Source organism: Chiloscyllium punctatum, chromosome 6 (assembly GCF_047496795.1).
Source record: "Chiloscyllium punctatum isolate Juve2018m chromosome 6, sChiPun1.3, whole genome shotgun sequence".
In the NCBI taxonomy this organism is placed as follows: Eukaryota; Metazoa; Chordata; class Chondrichthyes; order Orectolobiformes; family Hemiscylliidae; genus Chiloscyllium; species Chiloscyllium punctatum.
The window spans coordinates 55823142-55849354 of NC_092744.1; the positions used below are offsets into that span (position 1 = coordinate 55823142).

Here is a 26213-nt window from a genome sequence, read left to right on the forward strand (position 1 = left end):
ACAAAGAGAGATAAATAGTAATGAGATACAAGTAATCAATGCAACAAAGAACATAGTGGAACCTGATTATAGCAGATGATCCTTCTAATAAAATAAGTCCTAGCTAACAAAGCAATGAACTAAATCCACAACAGCTGACTCTAGCTTTTCAGCACTGATTGATTTTTTTAAAATTGAGCTACTGGATTCAATATTATTGAATACTGCTTACAAAGAAGCAATGCTTTCAGTGATACTTTTAATGTAAACTTTTGCAAGTTTATATAACCATCAAAGGTTTTCAGCTCAGCCATAAAATTGTCTCTCTTTTTGCTACAACTGAGTAATTTGTTATTATTTTCCTTGAGAATTTGTCTTTGAGCAAATTGTGAATGTTTTAAAAATTATTATGAGTCTCTAAGAAAACTTAATTCCTGGTTAATTATCTTGCTACATCACTAAACAGTCTAAAATAACCAAAAAACATCAATTAGCCACACACAAAACTGACTTAGCCTAAAATCAGGCCTCAAAAACTCTTAAAATAACAGCTTGGCTATAGAAATGGTTACAGAAATACTTAGGTTAATTATTAGCTATAGGCATGTAGAAAATTCATTGATTACTATCTCAGAAAGATGGTAGCTAGAGAAAGTGTAATGCCCACTCAAGGAGAAAGGAGGGAATTTATCCTGGGAGCCAGAGGAAGTGGGTGAGGTTCTCAGTGAGTACCTTGCATTGGTTTTACCAAAGAGAACAACATGGATGATGGTAAGTTTCAGGTGGGGTATATTGATATTCTGGGGCATGTTGGTGTTAAGGTTCTTGAAAAACTTGAAGGTAGATAATCTTATCAGAGCCTGATGTGATCTGTCCCCGGATACTGCTGGAGGCAAGAGAAGAGATCCAGGATACTATGGGCCAGTGAGCCTAACACCAGTTGATAGGGAAATTATTGGTGAAGATTCTTACTGATAGGGTTAATTTGTATTTAGAAAAAAGTCATATTATTAGGGATAGCCAGCATGGCTTTGAGCATGACAGGTCTTATCTCATAAATTTGATGGAGTTTTTTGAGGAAGTGATGAAGATAATTGATGAGGGTAAGGCAGTAGATGTTGTCAACATTGACTTTACTAAAACATTTGACAAAGTCCCCAAGATAGGCTGGTCCGGTGGATTAGATCACATGGGCTCCATGGTAAGTTGGTAAATTGGAACAAAATTTGCTGGGTCATAGAAGACAGAAGGTAGTTATGGAGTGATGTTTTTCAGATTGGAGGTTTGTGACCAGTAGTGCAAGGATCAGTGATGGGACATCTGTTGTTTGTAATATAAATCAGTGATTTGGATGAAAATGATAGGTGGTCTGATTAGTAAGATTGCAGAAGACACATAAATTGGTGGAGTTGTGGATAGTGTTTTGAGTGTTGCAGCTGAAGAAATGTTAGTTAGGATGCATTTAGAGTGTTGTGTATAGTTCTGGTCACCACACTGTAGAAAGGAAGTGGAGGCTATGGAGCGGGTATAAATCAGGTCTATCAGGATGTTGGCTGGATTGGAGTGTATTAGCTGTAAGGAGAGCTTGGACAAACTTGGATTGTTTTCACTAGAGTGTCAAAGTCTGAGGGGCGACCTAATAGAAGTATATAAAATTATGAGGCCTGGATTGGGTGGATAGTCAAAGTCATTTTCCCAAGGTGGAAATGTCAAATACTACGGGCCATTGGTTTAAAGTGAGAAGCTGAAAATTTAAAGGAGATGTGCAAGATCTTTTACCCACAGGGTGGTAGGTACCTGGAAGCAAGGGGAGGTTGTAGAAGCAGTTGTGATAGCAAAATTTTAGAGATACTTAGACAGACATATGAACAGGCAGGGAATAGAAGGATATGGACCATGTGCAAGCAGATAGGATTGATTTAGAATGGCATCATGGTCAGCACAGACACCGTGGGCTGAAGAGCCTGTTATTATGCCATAGTGTTCTATGTTTGTCATAGATTTGTCATCTCCAGATTTGATTACTCCAAGTTTCTTCTGGCTGGTCCTTCCCTCCAGATTCCATATAAAAAAGTATTCAAAACTCTACTGCCAATGCTATCCCAAGTCCCACTCACAAATCATGCCTGGGTCCAATGTTTTGCAGATTCCTGATGAAGGGCTTTTGCCCAAAATGTCAATTTTCCTTCTCCTTGGATGCTGCCTGACCTGCTGTGCTTTTCCAGCACCACTATAATCCAGACCCAATCTTTTGCATGCCTAGACCCAATACCTCAACTCCAAAATTATTTTCATTATATTTAAGTATTTTCATGATCTCTCCCAATCTCATTTTTCCTTACCACTGTAACTGTTCCTCTGAGTTAAACCTTTGTCAATATCTACTCTTTGCACCCTTCCATTGGTTGCTGAATATAATCTCTGGAATTAGATTCTTCTTAGATTGATCCACCTTTAAGACCCTCTTTAAAACATTGTCATATAGCCAAGGCTTTAGCCACTCTTTTAATATTTCTGTCTTTAGCTCATGTTGAGACTTATCTGCTTACTCTTCTCTGAAGAAAGATTAGATATGGTTTTCCCTGTGAAACTCAGTATGCAAATATTAGAGGTTGTGGCTTGTAATTGTTATATAATTTTGTACTTTATATATATATAATATACTCAAAAATGTTTTCTGTGCTATTCCAAAATTCTTTATAAACCTTGGCAAAAAGTTTCAAATGTATTCATTAATGTCTGATTAGGTGTCTGCAATTATTAATAGATACTGGTAATTAAGGCATGCAGACATAACATTCTCTTTGTGCCAGAACCAAGAATCTTGCCCACGACCAGTGCAAATTAGAAAATTGTACAGCACAGCCTTAAGTTTTGACAAACAATAATTGAGAGGAAGTAATATACTACTGACATGGACCCAGAATAGTGACCCATAATTGTCTAATGTCATATATTTGAAATGACTAACTGTTCCCTTCTACATTAGACATACTACAACAAACTCCTACTATGTTAGCATCTAATTGCATTCATCACATTAAATTGCTTTGATTATGCAAACTGTTAATTTCACTGTCCCAACTTATATATTAATATTGCCTTTGGTGTGAATGCTTAAGAATTTGCACTTCATAATAGCAGTCTAAACTAGATTAGAACACTGTTAGACTTTAACTTTGTTGTGAGTTAATTTAATTCCAAAACGCTAAGAATTCCATTCTTCCTTACTTTTGCAGTTGGAATTCCCAATTGCCTGGTTTGACATTTACTGACCAATTTATACAAATTTCAACACACCTCCCTTCAAAGTATATTTATGGCTTTGGAGAAACCGAACATCGAAGTTTCAAACATGATCTGAACTGGAATACTTGGGGAATGTTTGCCAAAGATCAGCCACCTGGTGTAAGTTTGAAACTTATTTCCTTAGCTGTGGCTTATTGTGTTTTATTACTAGCATCAAGTGCTGTGAAAAATTGAATTACCCCAGCTACACATCAATGCTGGGATTCAATGTTGTAAGTCAAAGTGATTACAATTGCTCAAAGTTTTACAGTGAAGAACAACAGAGCCCATTCACACATAAATCACAGAGCCTTGATTTACTGTAACCCTTTATCTCACCTTTTCAGGATTGTTGTCTTCAAAATTGTAAAGCAAATGACTGAATGCTCCTGTTTGATGGTAGAATGCAGGTTAATACAAAAATAACAACCTACATTCTATTCAAAAAATATTTATGCCACAGCAATGATCTCTACTATGATTTCTGCATCCTAGACTAGAATGCTGAGTATTGCTGATTTAAAGTAAACTGATATTTATTTGCATTTTCACAAAAACAGTTAGATTGCACAAGGGTGGAAATTATTTTTATCTAATGATTCAAATGAAATTCTATCTTTTATTATTGTAGTCCAAATAACTTAAGTAAATTTGGTGCAGGCCATCTAGGTTGTTGTTAGAGGTGCTTGACTTGTCTATTTTAAGTAAGATAACATTTCCACTAAAACAGTTGACAAAGAAATATCAAACCAGTGAATTAATATTTCATTGGTTTATGTTGCCAATGATAATACAGTGCACTGTAATAAAAAAATTCAATTGGTAACACCTGAAAAAGACAATAGTGGGATAACAAACATAACTGCAGGTAAAATTGCTGGCTCAATTCCCCTCTTCCTCCATCATGAGTGTAATGGCAAATGTGAAGCAGAATTACAAATTTATTTTTTGTGTTTAATTTTCAATCTATTACTTTATAATTTACTTTTCATATTTATTTTTCAGTTGTCTTTGTTAGCTTTTACCGGCTGCATTTTTGTACTTAGGCAGGGCAGATTTTTTTTCCCCTTGGACACAATGACAATACAAAGATGATTGTGAGGTTGTTAATGGAATGTGACACTTTAGCACCTTAGACTGTATACCTAAGCAACAGTATTGATGCTGCACTCTTTTCTGAATACATTGAAGGTGACTATTTTGAGGATATTTTAAAATGGAATAGATGACAATTAGAATTGGTAGAGTGGAGAAGGGATAAAAATTAATGTTATCCATCCTGGAAAATTGAAGACAATGAGCAATGTGGGTTCAAAAGAATGCAGAAATGTTTAAGAAAATGAAAGGCTTTAACAATAGAGAAGATAAATGAAGTTTGTGTCAAAAGTGTGATTTTAGATAGTACGAGAGACAGCAGTGACTGAGTTGATGAATGTACAGCAACAAAAATGTTACATCTAATCTCAGATCAGAAACTCATTGACATTAGGAAAGATCAATTTAACACCCACCCTCACACACTCATGGAAGCATAATAAATTATTCTGGGTTTGGTTATTGGAAATGTTCTTCTGAGAATGTAGAGTCGTTTCTAGTTTTAAGTGGCAGCAATCTAAATTCTACTCAGGTCACAGAAAGACAGTGAGCGATGAGTTATGATGATCAGTGTATGCAGAGAGAATGTGATTCATCTGTAGATCTCAGATGGCATTATCCACGAATAGAATCTCATGCTTGTTGCACTTTGGTTCTGTGCACTGGACAACTATAATATTCTGTCTTCATTAAAACAAAACTTTCACTGAATTGAATTTTTTGCCCAGTGCACAAAGAGTAAATAACTTATTAACATAAATATAATTTGATGACTAGATTTTATTTCAGAATAAGAATATCAATGTCCTCAGTAGTAAAGCAGTTGCTATGTAAAGGACATTTACATATTGAAAGAAACTTCATCTGTAATACTTTGATGGATGCTGTTGATTGTCTCTGACAGGAAGAAACACTCAATTTACACAGGATAGAATTTTACATCTTTTCCACTTGCATAGTAGATTATTAATGAGACAAATGGATCAAATCAGGAATGTTGGCAATCTGCAATAAACATAAAATGTTTGGAATGCATAGCAGCTATTCAATAGCTGAAAAGGAACATGAGTTAATGTTTGGAATCATTTTATTAAAATTATCTGAAGGATTCGAAGAAAAAGAGAAAAGGTTCTTGTTTGTTTCATTTTTGGATGCACAGAAGATGCAGTGACGTATTATGCATCATAATGATGAATCAAGTGGAACCCAGGAATGGATTGCTATGATGTTGCAATGGCCCTCGAGCACACCATGAGTCAGGAGTTAAGAGATCAAAGGGAATAAAAAGGAGCCATACGATTGGGAGTTATGAGGCCAATGACTGGTTCAAACATCAGAATGAGGAGGGATTTGGGAGTTAGGAGTGCAGATCAGTATTTGGGCTTTCAAGATCTGGGTTGGTAGAAGACCGAGTCAGGTTAAAGAAGGGTTTAAAGAAGGGCTGACAGTGAAAGCAGTCATGTATTTATTCTTCACTTGTGAAGGTTTCATTCCTACTCCTTCCAGTATTTATTTAGGTAAATACATTTCAAAAGTTTATTACCTGTCCTTCATAGAGAAACTTGCAAAGAGAAAGACTTTTAAACACAAGTTCTTCAGGAAGTGGTCAGTACACAACGTCCTTGAGACCCTGTGGAGAAAGGAGAGGGTGGATCCTGTCATGTGGTTCCTTTAAGCAGACTGTCAAAATCATTTGACAGATTGCCTCATCACCAGAGTTTTCCACCAAGCACCATGACATTGCTTGGCTGGTGTCGAGAACAGCACTACCTGTGAAGTCCTTTTTGTATGCCTGATCAGTCTGTGCCACCACACACTGCCCTGGAAGTGGTTATGGAAGGTGTTGAGATTGTTACACATCTTCTTCTGGAATATGCCTTTGCAAAGGAAGTCTGGAGGAAGATGCAGTGTTTTTGTCAAGGTTTCTCCCAAGCAGATCCACGATGCGTATCTCTCTGTCTACGGTCTGTTGCCTGGATTGTATACTGAGACAAACATCACCCCTGCCTGGAGGACCATCAACTCGGTGAAAGATGTTCTTTGGTCTGCCCGAAACTTGTTGGTCTTTCAGAACAATCAGTTTTACCTCGATCGAATGTTGCAGACCGGCACATTCCAAGGTTCAGAATTACATGCTGAGGGATGTAAAGTTTGGGGCAGCTGCTGCTAGGGCACTGTGGGGAAAGACCACTGTCTGAGGTCTTGCTACTGAAGGCAAAGGGGTTTATCCAGTTATCAGAACCTCCCAGTACTTCAAATGCACGTAAATATTAATATTGTATGAGTAAGAGAGAGTCAAAATCCAATGTTTTGTTTATTTACTTGAAATGCAACTGCACAGAACTGAACTGCTTTTGTGACAATGTATATATACAAAGATATTTTTCATGAATAAAGTATATTTTTTAAATAAAAAAAAAGCTTGTGTGTTAAAGTTCAGGCCTGGGCTTTGAGCAAATATTTTATCCCCTCAATAATATGGCAGGTGGCATACATCCAGCAAAACATGTTTACAGTATTGCATGTGACAACCTTATTAAGGCTCTTAGTGTTGAAACAACATGCTTGGTATGATTGAAGTTATAAGTCATTGACTTTAGTTTACCAAAAGTTTATGTTTAGGTTTTCAATGTTCTGACTGATGCCATTGTAGATTTTGTTTTGTCTATTTTTCACTTTATATATGTTCACAGTATAAAATGAATGGTTATGGGAGCCAACCTTTTTATATGGGTCTTGAAGAAAATTTCAAAGCCCATGGTGTATTATTGTTGAACAGTAATGCAATGGGTAAGTTAAGATGTTCTTTTTTATGCATTGACTTTTCAGAATGTCATGTTAATCATTTTAAAATATTTTTGTTGGCATTAACATTGAAAATATAACAAAAGTCTAGTCTACCTTCACTGTAATCTTCTTGAACTGTCTGCAGTCATTGAAATGGTTGACCACAGCATCATCCTCCAGTGCATCACCCCAACTGTCTAGTTTTATTCTTATCTATCTAATCTCAGCCAGAAATTCACTTATTTAATGGCTTATCTTCCTGCTAAGCACAATTCCTTCTTGTAACCCACAGAGATCCATTCTTGGCCTTCCCTTGCTTCTTATCTGCCCTTTGGTTACACCATCCAAAAGCACAGCAATGTTTTTCACATACATGCTGAAGCCAGACCCCTCTCTCTCCCCAGCACCTCTCTCCACTCATCTACAGCTGTGAAGTTATCATCTAGAGCTAGATGATCAGAAATTTCATCCAATTAAATATTGGGAAGACAGAAGCCATTATTTTCTGTTCTAAACTCTATTGCCAAACTATTAACTTCATCCATTTGTTGATGCAAATCTGCAGTTAAGCTTGTTTGTTTGCAACCTGGAGTCACACTTGAACTAGACATGAGCTTCTTACCTCATATTTGTGCTGTCAATAACACCATCTATTTATCAGATTAACCATTGCTGAAACCTGTGATTGTATTAAAGGTAAGTAACTCTCATTCCTGCATTTGTTACCTCTTAACTGTTCCAGATTGTTTTTGGCTGATCTCCCACATTCTGTCCTCTGTAACCTTCACACAGTCCAAAATTCTACCCATAACCCTCTCTTTTTCTGTAATCTTCTCTAGCTCCACAATGCTTCAAGACCTCTGGATTCTCTAATTATGCCCTCTTGTGCCTTCCAATTGTAATTGCTCCGTCTTTAATGTCTACCTCCATTTGCCGATGTGCCAAGCCTGAAATAGCTTGTTTGCACTCCTCTGCCTCTTTCCAGAGCTGTCCACCTTTAAGACACTCTCCAAAACATACCTCATTGACTAAGCTGTTGGTCATTTAATTTAATATTTCTTCAGTGGTACAATATCATATTTTGTTTCATAATGCTCCTATAAATTAACCGTGCTATATAAATTTGTTATTGGTCAGAATATCAATTAACCTCTGAGTTTACATCCACATTATAAATGATAAATGAAAACACACATGGACATTTTATGTTACTAAAGAATCCCAATATTCGAAGAATTAAGTACATTTTATTTAATTTTATGTTTGACATAAGTAATAAAGATAATCTTTTACAATCGATACCAAAACAAACAATATAAGTATCAAAGATTACACTAACCAACTGGTATAAAGATCAAAGAATTCTTCAATGAGATAATAACAGATGATATGAAAGGAAAATATTAAAATCTTCAATTAATCTTAATTTATCTTAAATGACATTGGAAGTCATTGAAAGTAAAATAAAACAAGAGGAAATAAAAGCAAAATACTGCCGATGTTGGAAATCTGAAATGAAAACAGAAAACACTGAAGAACCTCAGCATCTGTGGAGAGAATGAATTTAATAGCTTCTCACTGAACTTCTCCAGTCATTCCTAATTACATTTTAAAACTGAGATGCTAAATTATTCTCAATCTGTGGTATATAAATATTTTAGCACTTTCCTGGAGGAAAGTGGCATTAAACAGTGAAATCAAGAATGTGACACAAATCTATTAACCCGTGCATATTTAAATCAAATAATAATTGAAACTTGAACTTTTATTTTCCACCAATATTTACTGTCTCCAAGCCAAATAAATTCACTAAATTTAAATTTAGCACTCTGTAATTGAATCTTGCCCTTTTATTTATGATGACCACAGTAGCAATATATGGCCATTAGTGATCATACTATCCATGGAACTGCTATTAGTATTCTAGCCTGAGTCAGAAAGTAGTCCCACTTCAGAACCTGAACATGAAAACCAAGATTAATACTTCAGTACAGCTTGAAGGAAGTGCTGTACTTTTGGAGTTGCTGATTGCAGATAAGACATTAAGCTGAGACAATGTCTGTCCTCTCAAATGAATGCAGAAGAATCCAAGGCACCGTTTAGAAGATTAGATAAGTCATCATCAGAGGTCTTTCTAATATTTACCCATCAATCAACATCACATAAATAGATTATCTGCATATTAGTATTGCATTTTTAACTGTGAAATCTTACTGTATGAAATTTGCTGAAACATCTAATATTATAACAGTAGATCCACTTCAAAAGTACTTCTTTGGATATAAAACACTTTGGGACATCCAAAGGTTATGAAAATTGATATATGAATGCAAATCTTTCTTTCTATGTGTTACAAGTCATATTATTATGAAACTATTAGCATTTTTATTTTGGTCTATATCAACATGAGTTTCAAAAATATGCTAAAGTACTCAGAATAAAGCAAATTTGCTGTTGTGAATATTAATATAATGAGTCAATATCCTACGCACAGGAAATGGTTCTTGCATATATTTTCAGTGAGAACTTAATGACAATACCTCAAACTAAGAAAGTGAATTTAACAGTTACTGCTCATTTAATGTTTTTTATGATATTTCTGACTTCCAGATGTAACACTTCAACCACATCCTTCTCTGACATATCGCACTACTGGAGGAATCCTGGATTTTTATATGGTTCTTGGTACAAATCCAGAAAATGTTGTTGAACAATACACAGCAGTATGTATCTATGCCTTAATAGTCTGGTTTGAATTAATTTTAGTATTGCTATTGTACAAATTATCAATGTGCATATTTAAATATATTTACTGGGTAATATAAATGTAGAAAGGCAGTTTAATGATGATTGAAGATTAATTCACAAGGCAGGTTTTACATTTCTCATCTGCAATAAATTTTGCAAAAGAACAAATTCCAATAAGCATTAACACACCTCATCGTCCTACAGACACGGGACTTAAAGATTTCAGCAGAACGCTGAAGAAGTACTAGCAATAAGAATACAATCTTCCACATTTCTGAGTGGGCAAAAAATGCCAGCGTGGTCAACAAATATATCAGATAAAAACTTTTAAAATAAGGATATAAAACTTTTTTTTTGCATTTGTGGGGGAAAGGGTGTTATGGTGGCTATTGTTCTATTGAACATCAGAAAGTCACTTTACCTTTAAGGGATCCAAATTGCATCACAACATCGCTCTGATGATCTCTGTCTTAGTTTCCATACAGATTGCAAACAGACAATCAAGTTAGCAGTGTGTTGGACAAAGAATCAAAGGATTAGTTAGGCAGTCAACTATGTACGTGATGCATACACTGAATCCCTTTGCATTTGCCTCCTGTTGGACAAGCCTGATCGAAAAGGTCACCCAAGCATAATCCCAGTATTCTGCATTTGAACGTCTCAATTGCAGCACTAGACCAACCTGTATATTCCTGATGAAGGGCTTATGCCTGAAACGTTGATTCTCCTATTCCTTGGATGTTGTCTGACTGGATGTGCTTTTCCAGCACCACACTCTCGACTCTGATCTTCAGCATCTGCAGTCCTCACTGTCTCCAACCTTATATCCTCCTAATTGTAGCCTAACAATGTAAATGTGAAAAAAAATTGATTCGATTGTAGTAATCTATGCATGGTGAGTGGATGAATTTCAATTTCAGTGCCATGAACAAATGTCTATTATCTCATTTCTATATTCAGAGATGCTGGTGTTGGTCTGGAGTGTACAAAGTTAAAAATCACACAACACCAGGTTATAGTCCAACAGGTTTAATTGGAAGCACACTAGCTTTCGGAGTGACACTCCTTCATCAGGTGATTGTCAATCACCTGATGAAGGAGCGTCGCTCCGAAAGCTAGTGTGCTTCCAATTAAACCTGTTGGACTATAATCTGGTCTGGTGTGATTTTTAACCTCATTTCTATAGTTATTGACAGGGTGATATGTAGTAGGTACTGTTAACACTGTCGGAGATCAAAATTGTGTGTTGAGGGTGAACCAGGAGAAATATTTCCATATCTAGTTTCAACATACAATTCACATCTGACTGCTCATGAGTAAAGCCCCATACAACCCAGCCACTGTACAAAATAAAATGCACCAATAGCTCTGCACAATAGCTATGAAATCATTAAGCATCTTACAAGATTGATATGACTTCAGCAGGAAGTTTTAGTGCTAAAATGCCTAACCATTCATCAGTCCTTCTGAATCCTGAACTTTAAACTAAATAGGCACTTATAATCACATTTTGAAACCAAAAACAAGTTGTGAAAAAAAATTCTTTCCAGCTTGGAAAACAAATTTTAAAAATGTTTTACTTGTACTTTTTAGCTTATTGGCCGCCCAGTCATGCCTCCCTATTGGTCACTGGGATTTCAGTTATGTCGATATGGATACGTAAACACCACTGAAATTGAGGATCTCTACACTGACATGAAGAATGCAAAAATACCATATGTACGTTACTTATATATTAAGTGCATGTATTATATCAATCCATCTAATAATCTGTCAAGAATATGAATTGTTTAAATATGCCGAAAGAGTAAATAATGTATAAAAGGATTTTGAAGATAATATAAACCAATTTATGCCAATAGAAATTAGTCTCAGGTACATGCTAATGCTAAACCAGCAGCAGATCTACCAGAATTTTTGCATAGCCAATTGATGTAATATCTCCTAAAATAGGTGACCACGTATTGATCCTTAGTGGTGTGAATATAGCAAAGTGCTAAGAACTGCACTAGTTGTATATTTTTATATCTCTTTTGTCCCTCATTAGATTAAAAATTAACTTGTTTTGGAGAAAGGCTCTACATGTAATGCAAAATGTGCTCACATAGTATTTCTGTGTCATTGGGCTCAATACGACATAGAGTTGTGGCTGTCAATGTAAATCAGGTCTCCAAACTAGGTATTACACAACTTGCTTGAGACTGATAGCTGGGATTGTCTCAAGGGGCCTAAATAATGCTTATTCCAACTAGTCTAGTTTGCTATGAAATAATTTTTTTTTAAAGGATGTACAATATGTTGACATCGATTACATGGAGCGGCAGTTGGACTTTACTCTTGATGGCAATGATTTCCAGAATTTGCCAGACTTCTTTAATAAAATAAGAAGTGAAGGGATGAGAACTATTATCATCTTGGTAAGTTTTGTGTGCATTTCTTTTTAAGATGACTTGAATAAAATGAATAATGTAATTTGGAGCTATAGATTTTGATATTTGTGGTTGTGTATTTTTTTAATTATGCAGGATCCAGCAATTTCAGGAAATGAAACTAAAAGTTATAAAGCCTTTACCACTGGAAGAGATAACAATGTCTTCATTAACTGGAAAAATAATCTTGGTATTGTATGGGGCAAGGTAATCCGTTTTTAAAAAATATTTGAGAGCCATTTGAAATTTAGCAATATTACAAGGTCGCTTTAGTTACCGTTGTAATTAAGACAGTTTTGCTAGTAATTTCATCCCATAAATTCAATTATTTGTATATTTTAACAGCTGCAAAATACATAAAGCAATCTTAATCTTTGAACTTATTGAATACCAATTGCAGGTATGGCCAGATATTCCAAATGCAACAGTAAATACTTCAAAAGACTGGGACTATCAAGTGGAGGTAAGCCTGATTTATAAAACAAATTGTATATCTAATGATAATCTGTCAACATATTCACTCTTGAACCTGAAATATATTAATTTAATACTTATCTGAAACCATATGCTTTGACATTAATGTTTGTGCTCACAAAGAAAACCTGAAAAGATTAAAAAGAAATTCAAAGGAAAGGTCACCAGACCGGAGACATTAACTCTGATTTATCTTCACAGATGCGGCCAGACCTGCTGAGCTTTTTCAGCAACTTCTATTTTTATTTCAGAAAAGATTAAGCTTGAGTCATGAACACAGTTAATAATTAACAAACAAAGAAAGCAGAGATATTTGATTAGCCTGATTGAGAAAATTAGAAAGAAAGCCACAATAAGGTCCAGAATTCATTTTTAATTAGCATATATAAAGAATTTATCCTGTTTTTGTTAAATCAGTGTTTTGTGTTCTTACAGCATTATCGAGCTTATGCTGCTTTCCCGGACTTCTTCCGCAATGAAACAGTCAACTGGTGGCACACAGCAATAAAAGAATATTACGAGAGAACTTTGAAGTTTGATGGACTTTGGATTGTGAGTTTTTGCTGTTCATTTTCTGTCTCATTAAAAAGCAATTCCAAATTTCAATTTGCAGCAAAAGCATTTTACCTTGCATTGTTTTTTTAGGACATGAATGAACCTGCCAGCTTTGTTCATGGATCTGTTCATGGGTGTCATGATAACAAACTGAACTATCCACCTTATATGCCAGGTTAGGATATTTTCACTTAATGGATTTATCAAATGTGTTTTTCAAAGAGTTATGATTTATTTGAGTTTAGTGATTGATAATCTATGTTAACTTGTCATTTAGACTGGAATCAGCTTGTCAGTGTTCAATGCAACTTTCTGTATACTGGATTGCCCTGTCAAACTTCAATATTGCTGAATATTGTTTTCTAAGATACATCATTGTCGTGAACCATAGTTTATTAAGTATTAAGGAATTTGCTTTATCAATATTATTTTGAAGAATTAATACAATTTTAGTTTATCCTCTGGATAGATCATCAGTTGATCAAATCAATGTTAACAAAATGGTAACATCTCTGAAATGGAGTAAATATGTGTGAACTGTAGCTACCACTTTTAATGAATTCTTCCCTTGGTAACTAGGTTGTCTCCATGTTAATGAGCAGTTTCCTGCCTGAGATGGTAGACTTCTTGAATACGCAAATAGGAGATTTCAGTGTTTTGTTGGTTGGCATTTGAATTTATAAATGTAACAAATCTGGAAGCAACCCCTTTCTCAGTTCATCTGATCACCAAACCTTATTTTGTCCAACTTGAAGGTATACAGCAGTATTTTCCCCTTGCCTGGAGGTGGGAGAAAATTAGCAAGTAAGGGTCATCATTATTGAGTTGATACTGGCAAGATACTATTTACCTCATAGATTTACTTCTGGACAAGATTGACTAGGGACAATTGTGACATGTCTCCTGTTATGGCACTTAAATGCAAAATTAACCATATGTCATATTCTCATTTTTAAGCTCTTGAATCAAAGCAGAGATACAATTCTTATTTTCAGGCACATTACTTTTCCACGTAAGAAAAAAGGATTAATGTTTTTCATCGTTTTGTTTTCATTTTCAAATTTTAAAAACTTGTGAATTTAGAAGTTACAGGTAGTATGTTTCAGTGGCTGAAAATTATTTTACAAGAATTCCAAGCAATGAAGTATGTGGCTAATCATTTTATCTATTTCATTCTGTTACTGCCTTTTTTTTAACCATATGTCATATTCTCATTTTTAAGCTCTTGAATCAAAGCATTTGGGACTGAGTCACAAAACCCTCTGTATGGAAAGTGAACAGTTTCTACCTGATGGAACTGCAGTAAGACACTATGATGTGCATAACCTGTATGGATGGTCACAAACAAAGCCAACACTTGAGTATGTTGTAGTCGATTACTTTGAAAAATCTTGTGGTTTGAATATTATATTTGATTAAAATTTAATTGATATAATTGTAGATGGGCTGATTTTGAAGTTTGAAAATAGAATTAGAAAAATATGTCATAGTATCTGATTTATGTAGAGAATATCAAAGAAATACTTTGATTGCAAAACTAATGAAATTATATGCACAGAATAATACTTGTCGGAACAATTTTTACAGGCCACAAATTTCCTCAAGTTTTCGACACTGTACTTTCATAACAGCACAAGTTGTATTGTGGAATCATTATGTAGATGGAGTTACTACAATATGTCTAATAAGTTATAATAAGTTATAGTAAGTTATAGCACTTAAGCAAGGTAAAGCTTAAAGAAATTCAGGCCAATTGTCCCTATGCTGCAATCATTCTACTCTTCAAAATTGAACTTTAATGGTTTAAGTGAACAGCAGACAAAAGAAAATCAATAGGACCTTAATGATATAAATAGTGTCTGATCTTGGAACAGGAAAGGCAGATCTATGACATATTTTAGTGAAGTAATGCAATGTCATCCTAAGAGCACTCACTTTATACTGTAATTCTTTCTGGTGAGAAACATTGCTGTGAAAGCATGTAAATCGAGAACTTGGAAAAAGGGAATTTCACATTCGTCAAAGTGAAAATAACCAATGCAGCATTAAATATTTCTCGACTTGTAGACCTGAAAGTGAGTGTCAAGCTCAATGTCAGCTTCTTTTATGTAACGATCAATCTTATTATATCCAGATCAGATTGTCAACTTCTTCCAAATTAAAGGCAGCTTGGAGTTCTCAAGTTTACATTGCAACCTTCTTAATCACAAGATCTTTACAGAGGGAGAAAGCTTCATGACTTGTTCAATAGGGAAATGGACCTGGAGAAGTTGATAAAAAAAATTAATAAATCTACATCCCAAAATACTTAAGAAAGTGACATTGGAAATAATGGATGTATCGGTGGTCATTTTTCGAGATTCTAGAGACACTGGAACAGTTCCTATGGATTAGAGGATAGCTAACATTAACCCCTCTGTTTAAAAAGGAGGCAGAGAGAAAGCATAGTCAGATGAGCCTGACATCAGCAGTGGGGAAAATACCAAATTACAGAACCAAAGAATTAAAAACAGAGCACTTGGAAAACAGAGTCAAAATCAGACAGAGTCAGCATGGAAATACAGGAAGGAAATAATGACTGACAAAACTATTGAATGTTTTTGAGGATGTTATTTGTAAAGTTGATTGGGAGAGCCAATCATTGTGGTTTATTTGGATTTTCGGAATGCCCTCAAGGTCCCATATTAGAGTTTAGCATGTAAAGTTAAAACACAGGATTGGGGTAGTGTCCTGACATGGATAAAAACTGGTTGGCAGACAGGAAATAAAGATAGACAGGCAGTGTTTAGTGGGATACTGCAAGGATCAGTACGTGGATAAGTATTTTGCATTTCCTTATTGTAACAATGAGGCTGTGGCTTTAGGGATGGTTTTGTCCTTTTTATTGAAGGGAGGTCTTACAACAGAGGACTTGAACTGGCTAGTGAAGATCTATAAAGTAAACAGGTCAGGAGGCCTGGGGTCTTTTTTAAAAGTTGGAACAATAGAAGCAGCCTGGATAGGTGTGGCCAGATGTTATAGACCAGGATTTCTAGGTTTTTTCAGTTTTTGGGTTTAGCCTTAAGCAGTTGCTGTTGGAATCTCAGCAGAGCAGAAGCTGTTGGAGCTTTCAAGAAGTAGAAGCTATATTTTCCCTCTGTTGGGGTTACAGCTAGAAGCTGGTGTTTCTTGCTGCTACTGGCTTACCTGTGAGACAAATCTATTTTTCTGAATTTGCCTTTTTGCCAAGTGCTGTGTTTATGGGATGTTGCTATATTGGAACAATTATTTAGTAATAGTTACTATACCTATTTTTTGGTTAAATTTTCTAATAAAGTTATTCTCAGTTCTTTTTTTATTATATTTTACCTTTAGTGTTTAAATAAATTGTGTTTGCTTAACATAGAGTAGTTTGATCAGTCACATTATATCTGGAAGACGGCACTTCACATTTGCCTTTAAAATAAGAAAATGTTAGGGTCTGGGCTACCTTGTTTTGAGGGGGTCGGGTCTGATCCATAACATTGTGTGCAACATAAGAAATTGACACTGATCATGCATAAGAAACTCAATACCTATGACTGATTCTGGTAGTCATTATTAACAAAAAGAACCTTTTAAGTCAATTTCTACGTATAAAATGAATACTTACTCTGTTTACGTGATACATTACAGTAACATCTTACTTCCCATAATGCCAGTGTTATCTTAGTTTTGCATCTTGCAGCTCACCAGGTGATTTTTCAGGGGAATTCCGTTTACATCAATTCTGTTTCCCAAATTGCCTGAAATTTCGCAATCATGTACTGAAAGCATAATAAAGACAAAAGTTGATGTATAGTTGGTAAAATAACTCCAATGATTAATCTAACTCCAGCTGAACACTAAACCTTGTGCCCATCCAATACCCTGACACACTGATATATTCTTAACAAAAGATAAGTGCAGGCAGGTGGGATTAGTTTAGTTTGGGATTAAGGGCAGCATGTTTCTCCTCTACATTGGGAAGGCAGGCTGCTAACTTGTGGATCATTTCAGAGAACATCTCTGGGGCACCTGCACCAACCAACCCCACCACATCATGGCTGAACAATTTAAGTCTCCATCCCACTCCAACAAGGATATACAGGTACTGGGCCTCCTCCATTGCCAAACCCTAACCATACAATGACTGAAGGAAAAGCACCTTATCTTCTGCCTTGGGATGCTGCAACTACATGGGCTCAATGTGAATTTCACCAGTTTCTTCATTGCCCCTCCTCCCACCATATTTCAGTCCCAAGCCTCCAACTTGGCACCACCCTCTTGACCTATCCATCTTCCTTCTCATCAATCCGCTCCACCCTCCTCTCGGACCTATCACCTTTTCCCCCACCCTCATCTACCTACCACATTCCCAGTTGCCTTCTCCCCCCCCCCCACCACCCCACCATTTATCTCTCAGACCCCAGGCCCACAAACCTCATTCCTGACGAAGGCCTTATGCCTGAAACGTTGATTCTCCTGCTCCTCGGATGCTGCCTGACCTGCTGTGCTTCTCCAGCACCACTCTCTCAACTCTGATCTCCAGCATCTGCAATCCTCTCTTTCTTCATTATGGAGAGCATGGACTGGTTAGACTGAACAATCTGTTTCCATGCTGCATGAATCTACAATTCCATAAAACAAATCTCAAACACAATAAACAGAGCACAGGACACAGAAATGTAATTGTTCATATCACATTCTGAGCAAAGTAAACATTTTAAATCAAGTTTGTGGAAAACTCTAGTTCTCAATTGATTCACTATATTAATGGTATAAACCTTACTATTATCATTCCAAATAATTATTCATTTTTATAGCTCATTACAGAATATAACTGGAGAGCGAGGGATTGTGGTGACACGTTCAACTTTCCCATCTACTGGCCAATGGGCGGGACATTGGCTTGGAGACAACACAGCCGCCTGGAACCAGATGCATAAATCAATTATTGGTATCGAGTATAATAGTCTTATGTCCTTAATGCAACTATATTTAATACTCTTCTGTAATTTTATTATCTGTCTTCCCATGTCTATTTTCATCAACTCACCTTGCAGGCAGTGACTCACACAGTCATACTCCTACATATGAAATCATAGCAAGGATAGCAGTAGAATGACATTCCCCTTTGTAATAATTCCGCCGAGTCTGGTGTCCCATCACCAAGTCACCCTTTATTTATATGTGGAAAGTCCTTAACACTGATCCAGTTTCCTCAGAGCCAGCTCTCCAAGAGAGCAGAACTTCTAACACTCCTGTTTAGATATGTCAGCCAGGGCTCCCTGATTGGACCAGATTATCAACTCCAATCAGGGAACTTGTATTCTGACCTCATTACAATGACTACACTCTTAACTTTCACAATTGCCTTTGGATTCTCCCAGCAACCTGATCCCAGGCTTTTCCATTTTATCATTTACATGCTGAAATTTGGTAACAACTCTGGCCATACTTATCTCCTTCCTTCTTCTTAGACAGTTCCTCGGGATTTTAGTTAACTTGGTTGCACTTCAGGTTGCTGGGTTCTGAGATTGTTGAGAGGTCTAATGTGCAAAAGTAGATTATTTCACATGCAATGCAGATTATGCTTGAAAATTAAGCAGATGAGTTGTCTGGAGGTGGGAATCTCCCGTCAGATTGCTTGGCTAACAAACAACCGTGAAATAAGTTGCAAAATTGATACCTGACCTTTGATTCCATCCATCTAACAGTCAAACACAAAACACTGCTCTAAGATGCCCATATATATTTCACAGTTTGTACACATTGCCAGATATTCATTTCTGTAAGTCATATTATCCAAACATATTGGATAACACTCACTGAACGATTTCACTCTCATTGAATCAGGCAGCCCTTTATTGGTGGTGGTACCTCCAAATGGGTAGGGATGGGGGCATAGGCATGGCTGCATGTCCTCAATCCCATGAAGGAGACAATGCAGTAAATCTTTGATGTGACTGAGGAAGTGGTACTAGTGGGTTAAGGATATAAAAGGTGACAACATATCCCAGGCAGGACACATGCCCATATTCCATTTCGCCCACATCTGACCATCAGCAATTATTCAATGAGTTTTGTTTGTGTAATCATGTATCTTTGGCATTCTTCCCCCTTGCTCCCCCTCCCCATCCAATTTCATCTCCCCAAGCACTATTCGACTGGAATGATACTTTTCAATGAGACATGCTAAAGTGATGACTGGAAGCAAATTTTCAGTGCAGAGTCCCTGCTGTAATAAACAATGCCTTCCCCACGTCCAGCATCTCTCACTGCAGACTTCACCACAGTAAGCAACTCTGCACAACATTCACTTTTACAAACTTAAAAAATAGCAGTAATACACCATAATTTGATGATTCAATTCTACATGAATACATGAATACAAGACCTTTGTGATTCATACTGCTATAACGCTGTGCTTTGAGAGTAGAAAAGATGATAAGCCATTTTAGGAACAGAAGCAGGGACTTTCTTAACATGTTTCTGAACATCAGAGAGTGTTTCAATCTGAAAGAGAAAGAGAAATATAGGCAGTAGTTTATTAATTGCTACTCAGATTGTAGGTGAGAGTGCAAGCTCATATTGAAGAGATCACATTCATGAGGAAAAGTTTGTCTAGTTTAGCTATGGAGAGAGATTTCTGGAGTAATCTTTACATGCAAGTCAGATTAGATGTTAGCTGGTTCAAAATGAAAAGAAGAAACAAGCTATTCTTTGGAATAACTTTTGGACTGATTCTGAAGAGTGAAGTGTCCACTTAAGTGACAGAGTAAAGTATAATTGTAAGGAGGGATGTTTGTTTGCTTTAAGTTATTGAGGGAAACATTTGTTTAGTTTAGATTATAAATTGTCTATTAAATAATGTTTAGTCAAGTAGTTTTTAGTTTATTACAATAAAAGTCTTAAAGCTTGAAAACTTATCATGTGGCTTTTGCAGCCTGTTTCTGGAAGTTTGGATATATTTTTAAAAGTTGAAATTATTTGCCTCTGTAGGGAATAAACAATGCATGATACAATAATTTTCTTTTTTGTGTCCTAGGAATGATGGAGTTCAGTCTATTTGGGATTTCTTATGTAAGTCCATTTGTGAAGCTTTTTAACAGAATGCATTGCAATCTGTTTTTCATTATATTAAACAGAAATTCAGCATTTTCTCATGGAATAATATATATTTCACTAAATCTCAGACTGGAGCAGACATCTGTGGCTTTTTTAAGAATGCTACATATGAAATGTGTCTTCGATGGATGCAACTTGGAGCATTCTACCCCTATTCTCGGAACCACAATGGATTGGGCTCCATTGTAAGTCAGTTTTGAGTTACTATGAGAAAAACAATTCTAAGTGCAAAGTAGAAAAAACGATTTATATATTCATACAATTATATTTATATAGTAAGGATACTTCTGGTATCAAAACTTAATCCTGGAGTCATGTTGCATATTTTCTTATCCACGGATGTTCCACACATTTTCCAAGGATTGGCAATTGCATGTCTTTCCCAGCATGGTGGTTTCTGTAGGAGATCTGTGGCATGTATGAACAAGGCCAAGAACCAGCAAGGATCTTAAGCTGGTCAGAATACCCTCTCTGAGCCTGCAGAGTCTGATCAATGAAGTGTAAATTGGGAAATATAAACTACATTTAAATGGAGGACAGAAAGTAAAGTGAAAGAATAAAACTCTCTATCACAAGTATTCCTCTGAAAGATTTAAATTGTACATGTTTAAAATTAATTACTTAATTAATCTGTGGTCAAATTTCCTTTGTCATATTAGTAAATGCTCATAGCTTCACGATGAGGGTTAGTATACAGCACGAACTTTAACCTTCAAATTTACCTGAGGTCAATACAAGTGTGTGAAAATTACATCTCAAGTGTAAAATGTTAAAAATCACATAATAGGTTTATTTGGAAGTACGAGCTTTTGAAGTGCTGCTTCTTCATCTGGTGGTTGTGGAGCAAAATCGTCAGACACAGAATTTATAGGAACAGGATCGCAGTGTCATGGAATGTAATATTAAACAAATTTAGCTTAAGTCTTTCAGCTTTTAGAATGATCATATTAGTTTTGGTTCCTTCATATGTAAATCCCAGAACTTTTTTAAAGTTGCATTCTCAAGGTAGCTTTAACAATAGGTGCCATCTCAGCTCAGAAAGTGCATTGAAGGTGTAAAGTTCAAGTCTGACTGTGTCCCAATGTTAAGTCAGACTGATTCTATTTCTAAAGTGGGATTTATAGAATCTTATGTGGATTTATGCAGTTTTTGAGCAAAATAAAATGCAGGTACAAATTCACCTTACAAACTTATATGTATGCACATGTAGGGGAGACCGAGTGAGTGTGTGCATGTGAGGGTGCGAGTGTCTGTGAGAGAGTATGTGTATGTGTGTGAGTGTAATGGGGCATAAGTCTGTGAGAGCATGCGTGTGTGGGGGAGTATGTGTGAGTGTATGAGAGAGAGGTTGTGTATGAGAGAGCATCTGCATGTGTTTATGCATCTGTAGGTGTGTGTGTGTGTGTGTGTGTGTGTGCTGTTATAGGAAGGGAGAAAAGCCGCATATACAATTAGATAGATGGGTTAACTCTAGAAAAGGTAAAAGAGGTAGGCAGGTAGTGCAGTTTTCTGTGGCTGTCCCCATTTCCAACAAGTATGCTGTTTTGGAAAATGTAGGGATGATGGACTCTCAGGTGAATGTAGCATGAACAGCCAAGTTCTGAAGGCTGTTAGAGATAGGCTGTAATGTAATAAGGGGTACGTCTAGTTCCAAGCGATCAATTGTGATAGGAGACTCTCCAGTCAGAGACACATACAGACGTTTCTGGGGCCAGCAACAAAAAATCAGAATTGCATGTTGCCTCCCTGGTGCCAGGATCAAGGATGTCTCAGAGAGGGTGCAGAATGTTCTCTAAGGGGAGAGAGGGACCAGCAGGAGGTCATTGTACACATTGGTATCAAAACATAGGAAGGGAAAAGGATGAGATTCTGAAGGGAGAATATAGATAGTTAGGCAGGAATTTAAAAAGGAGGTCCTTGACAGTAGTAATATCTGGATTACTCCTGGTGCTAAGAGCTAGTGAGGGTAGGAATGCGAGGAAGAGCAGATGAATGCAGGGCTGAAGAGCTGGTGTATAGGAGAAGGATTCACATTTTTGGATCATTGCAATCTCTTCTGGGGTAGAAGTGACCTGTACAAGAAGATGGATTGCACCTGAATTGCAAAGGGATGAATATACTGGCACGGAAATTTGTGAGAGCTGCTTGGGAAGATTTAAAATCATAAGGTGGGGAGGGGGTGGGTGATGGGACCCAGGGTGATAGTGAGGAAAGCGATCAATCTGAGACTGGTACAGTTTGAAAAGGGAGCAAGCCAAATTGTCAGGGCAGGAAAGAGCAAAGCAGAGAACAAGGTAGTACTGATAAATTAAACTTCATTTACTCAATGTGAGAGGCCTCACAGGGAAGGCAGGTGAATTCAGGTCATGGTTAGGAATATGGGACTGGGATATCATAGCAATTACTGAAATGTGGCTTAGGGATGACCAGGACTGGCAGCTTAATGTTCCAGGATACACATAAGACAGGAAGGACAGAATGGGGGTCAAAACAGGAGGGGGAGTGATGTTTTTTATAAGGGATAGCATTCCAGCTGTATTTAGGGAGGATATTCCTGAGAATACATCCAGGGAGGTTATTTGGGTGGAACTGAGAAATAAGTAAGGGATGATCACCTTTTTAGGGTTGTATTATAGACACTTTAATAGTCAGCAAGAGATTGAGAAACAAATTTATAAGGAGATTTCAGTTATCTGTGAGAATAATAGGGTGGTTATGGGAGTGGGTATTTTCACTTTCCAGACTGCGACTGCCATAGTGTTAAGGGTTTAGATGGAGATGAATGTAAGTGTGTATAAGAAAATTTTCTGATTCAGTATGTGGATGTATCTACTACAGAAGGTGCAAAACTTGACCTAATTTTGGGAAATAATGCAGGTTTAGTTTTAAAATAGTGATGGAAAAGGATAGATTGATCCAAAAGTTGAAGTTCTAATTGAGGAAGGCTAATTTTGATGGCATTAGGCAAGAACTTTCAAAAGCTGTTTGGGGGCAGATGTTCACAGGTAAAGGGATGGCTGGAAAATGGAAAGCCTCCAGCAATGAGATAACGAGAGTCCAGAGAAAGTATATTCCTGTTAGGGTGAAAGGAAAGGCTGTGGATGCAGGGAATGCTGGATGACTAAAGAAATTGAGGGTTTGGTTAAGAAAAGAAGGAAGCATATGTTAGGTAGAGATGGCAGGGATCAAGTGAATCCTTAGAAGAGTATAATGGCAGTAGGAGTATACTTAAGAGGGAAATCAGGAGGCATAAAGGAGACATAGGTAGCTTTGGCAAATAGGGTTAAGGAGAATCTAAAGGGTTTTACAAATACATTAAGGACAAAAGGGTAACTAGGGTGAGAAAAGGGCCCCTCAAAGATCAGCAAGGTGGCCTTTGTGTGGAGCCACGGGAGACGAGGGAGATACTAAACGAGTATTTTGCATCAGTGTTTACTGTGGAGATGGACATGGAAGGTATAGAATGTGGGGAAATAGATAGTGACATCTTGAAAAATGTCCATATCACAGAGGAAGAGGTGCTGAATGTCTGGAAACGCATAAGAGTGAATAAATCCCTAGGACCTGATCAGGTGTACCATAGAACTTTGTGGGAAGCTAGGGAAGTGATTGCTGAGCCCCTTGCTGAGATATTTGTATCATTGATAGTTATAGGTGAAGTGCTAAAGACTGGAGGCTGGCTAACGTGCTACCATTTTTTAAGATAGGTGTTTTGGAAAACCCAGGGAACTATAGACCAGTGAGCCTGACATTGCTGGTCAGCAAGTTGTTGGAAGGAATCCTGAGGGACAGGTTGTATATGTATTTGGAAAGGCAAGGACTGATTAGGGATAGTCAGCATGGCTTTGTGTGTGGGAAATCATGTCTCACAAACTTGATTGAGTTTTTTGAAGAAGTAACAAAGAGGATTGATGAGGTGGTGTGTTCTGTTTGGACTTCAGTAAGGCATTCGACAAGGTTCCCCATAGGAGACCGGTTAGCAAGGTTAAATTTCATGGAATACAGGGAGAAGTAGCCATTTGGATACAGAACTAGCTCAAAGATAGAAGGCAGAGAATAATGCTGGAAGGTTGTTTTCAGACTGGAGGCCTGTGACCAGTGGTGTGCTACAAGGATCGGTGCTGCGTCCACTACTTTTCATCATTTATATAAATAATTTGTATGTGAACATAGGACATATAGTTAGTGAGTTTGCAGGTGACTTCAAAATTGGAGGTGTAGTGGACAGTGAAGAAGGTTACCTCAGAGCACAATGTGATCTTGATCAGATGGGCCAATGGGCTGAGGAGTGGCAGATGGAGTTTAATTTAGATAAATGTGAGGTGCTGCATTTTGGAATAGCAAATCTTAGCAGGACTTATACACTTAATGGTAACATCCTAGGGAGTATTCCTGAACAAAGAAACATTGGAGTTCAGGTTCATGGTTCCTTGAAAGTAGAGTCACAGCTAGATAGGATAGCGAAGAAGGCGTTTGGTATGCTTTCTTTCATGAGTCAGAGCTTTGAGCATCGGAGTTAGGAGGTCATATTGCGGCCATACAGGGCATTGGTTAGGCCACTTTTGGAATATTGTGTGCAATTCTGGTCTCCTTCCTATCAGAAGGATATTGCAAAACTTGAGAGGGTTCAGAAAAGTTTACAAGGATTGGAGGATTTGAGCTACAAGACGAGGATGAATAGGTTGGGGCTATTTTCCCTGGAGGATTGGAGGCTGAGGGGTGACCTTATAGAAGTTTATAAAGTCATGAGGGGCATCAATAGGATAAATAAACATGGTCTTTTCCCTGGGGTGGGGGAGTGTTGAACTAGAGGGCACAGATTTAGGGTGAGAGGGGAAAGATATAAAAGAGACCTAGGTAGTAACTTTTTCATGCATTGGGTTGGGCATGTCTGGAATGAGCTGCCAGAGGAAGTAGTGGAGGCTGGTACAATTGCAACATTTAAAAGGAATTGGATGGGTATCTGAATAGGAAGGATTTAGAGGGATATGTGCTAAGTGCTCGCAAATGTGACTCGAATAGGTTGGGATATCTGATCAGCATGGACGAGTTGGTCCGAAGGGTCTCTTTCCATGCTGTACATCTCTATGACTCTCTAACTCTATAATTAGCATCCGTTGGTACTGAAAGATCCAATGCAGTGACTACTTTCCATACATGGAGGTTGCGGAGCATAGTTTTGAAACTTCAACTGTCAAGTGTTATCCTTGTCACTCTGTGTCGTGGCCTCCCACTGAGCTGGTTGCTACCAAGTCCATGTAACATGCTTCCAACAAAGCAGGCTCACTGGAGGTGGAAACAACAGTTCTTTGAGACATGTGACTGTTAGCTCTTGGCCTTGTAGTTCCCCCAGGCCTGTCAGGAAGTTGATTGTCCCATGACCTGGTTTCACGAATACCATTTGTTCCTGCTTTACATATTACCTGTTTAGATTGTTTGAATACATCATTGGTGTTTAACACCAGGAATCATCTATAACTGACCCCAGAATTAAATTAACAATGTTAAAGGGGAAACCCATGTCACTGTGATTGCTTTGTGAGTGGCTGCTTTTAAGGTCCACTTTCTGAATGTTCATTTCAGTACTGGCCACTAAGTACATGGAAAAACTTTATGTATTAACAAATTAATCAAAATTAAGATATTATAAATGACAACAAGCAAATAAAGTGGATAATTGTAACTTTTATCACCAGGCAAAAAATAGGCAATTGCAAATAACCAGCTCAT

General features: G+C 37.0%; 1 protein-coding gene across 1 annotated transcript in view; it reads left to right on the forward strand.

Annotated features, from left to right (window-relative positions):
• Nucleotides 1-26213, forward strand: part of si (sucrase-isomaltase) — a 243257-nt gene that overhangs the window by 171565 nt on the left and 45479 nt on the right. Inside the window, exons 28-40 of the mRNA XM_072572690.1 lie at nucleotides 3219-3387; nucleotides 7056-7152; nucleotides 9760-9872; nucleotides 11491-11616; nucleotides 12183-12314; nucleotides 12423-12533; nucleotides 12727-12789; nucleotides 13236-13352; nucleotides 13446-13530; nucleotides 14578-14716; nucleotides 18179-18312; nucleotides 20404-20438; nucleotides 20552-20668. Of these exons, the coding sequence (XP_072428791.1) occupies nucleotides 3219-3387; nucleotides 7056-7152; nucleotides 9760-9872; nucleotides 11491-11616; nucleotides 12183-12314; nucleotides 12423-12533; nucleotides 12727-12789; nucleotides 13236-13352; nucleotides 13446-13530; nucleotides 14578-14716; nucleotides 18179-18312; nucleotides 20404-20438; nucleotides 20552-20668 (1438 nt within the window). The remainder of the gene's footprint in view (nucleotides 1-3218; nucleotides 3388-7055; nucleotides 7153-9759; nucleotides 9873-11490; nucleotides 11617-12182; nucleotides 12315-12422; nucleotides 12534-12726; nucleotides 12790-13235; nucleotides 13353-13445; nucleotides 13531-14577; nucleotides 14717-18178; nucleotides 18313-20403; nucleotides 20439-20551; nucleotides 20669-26213) is intronic.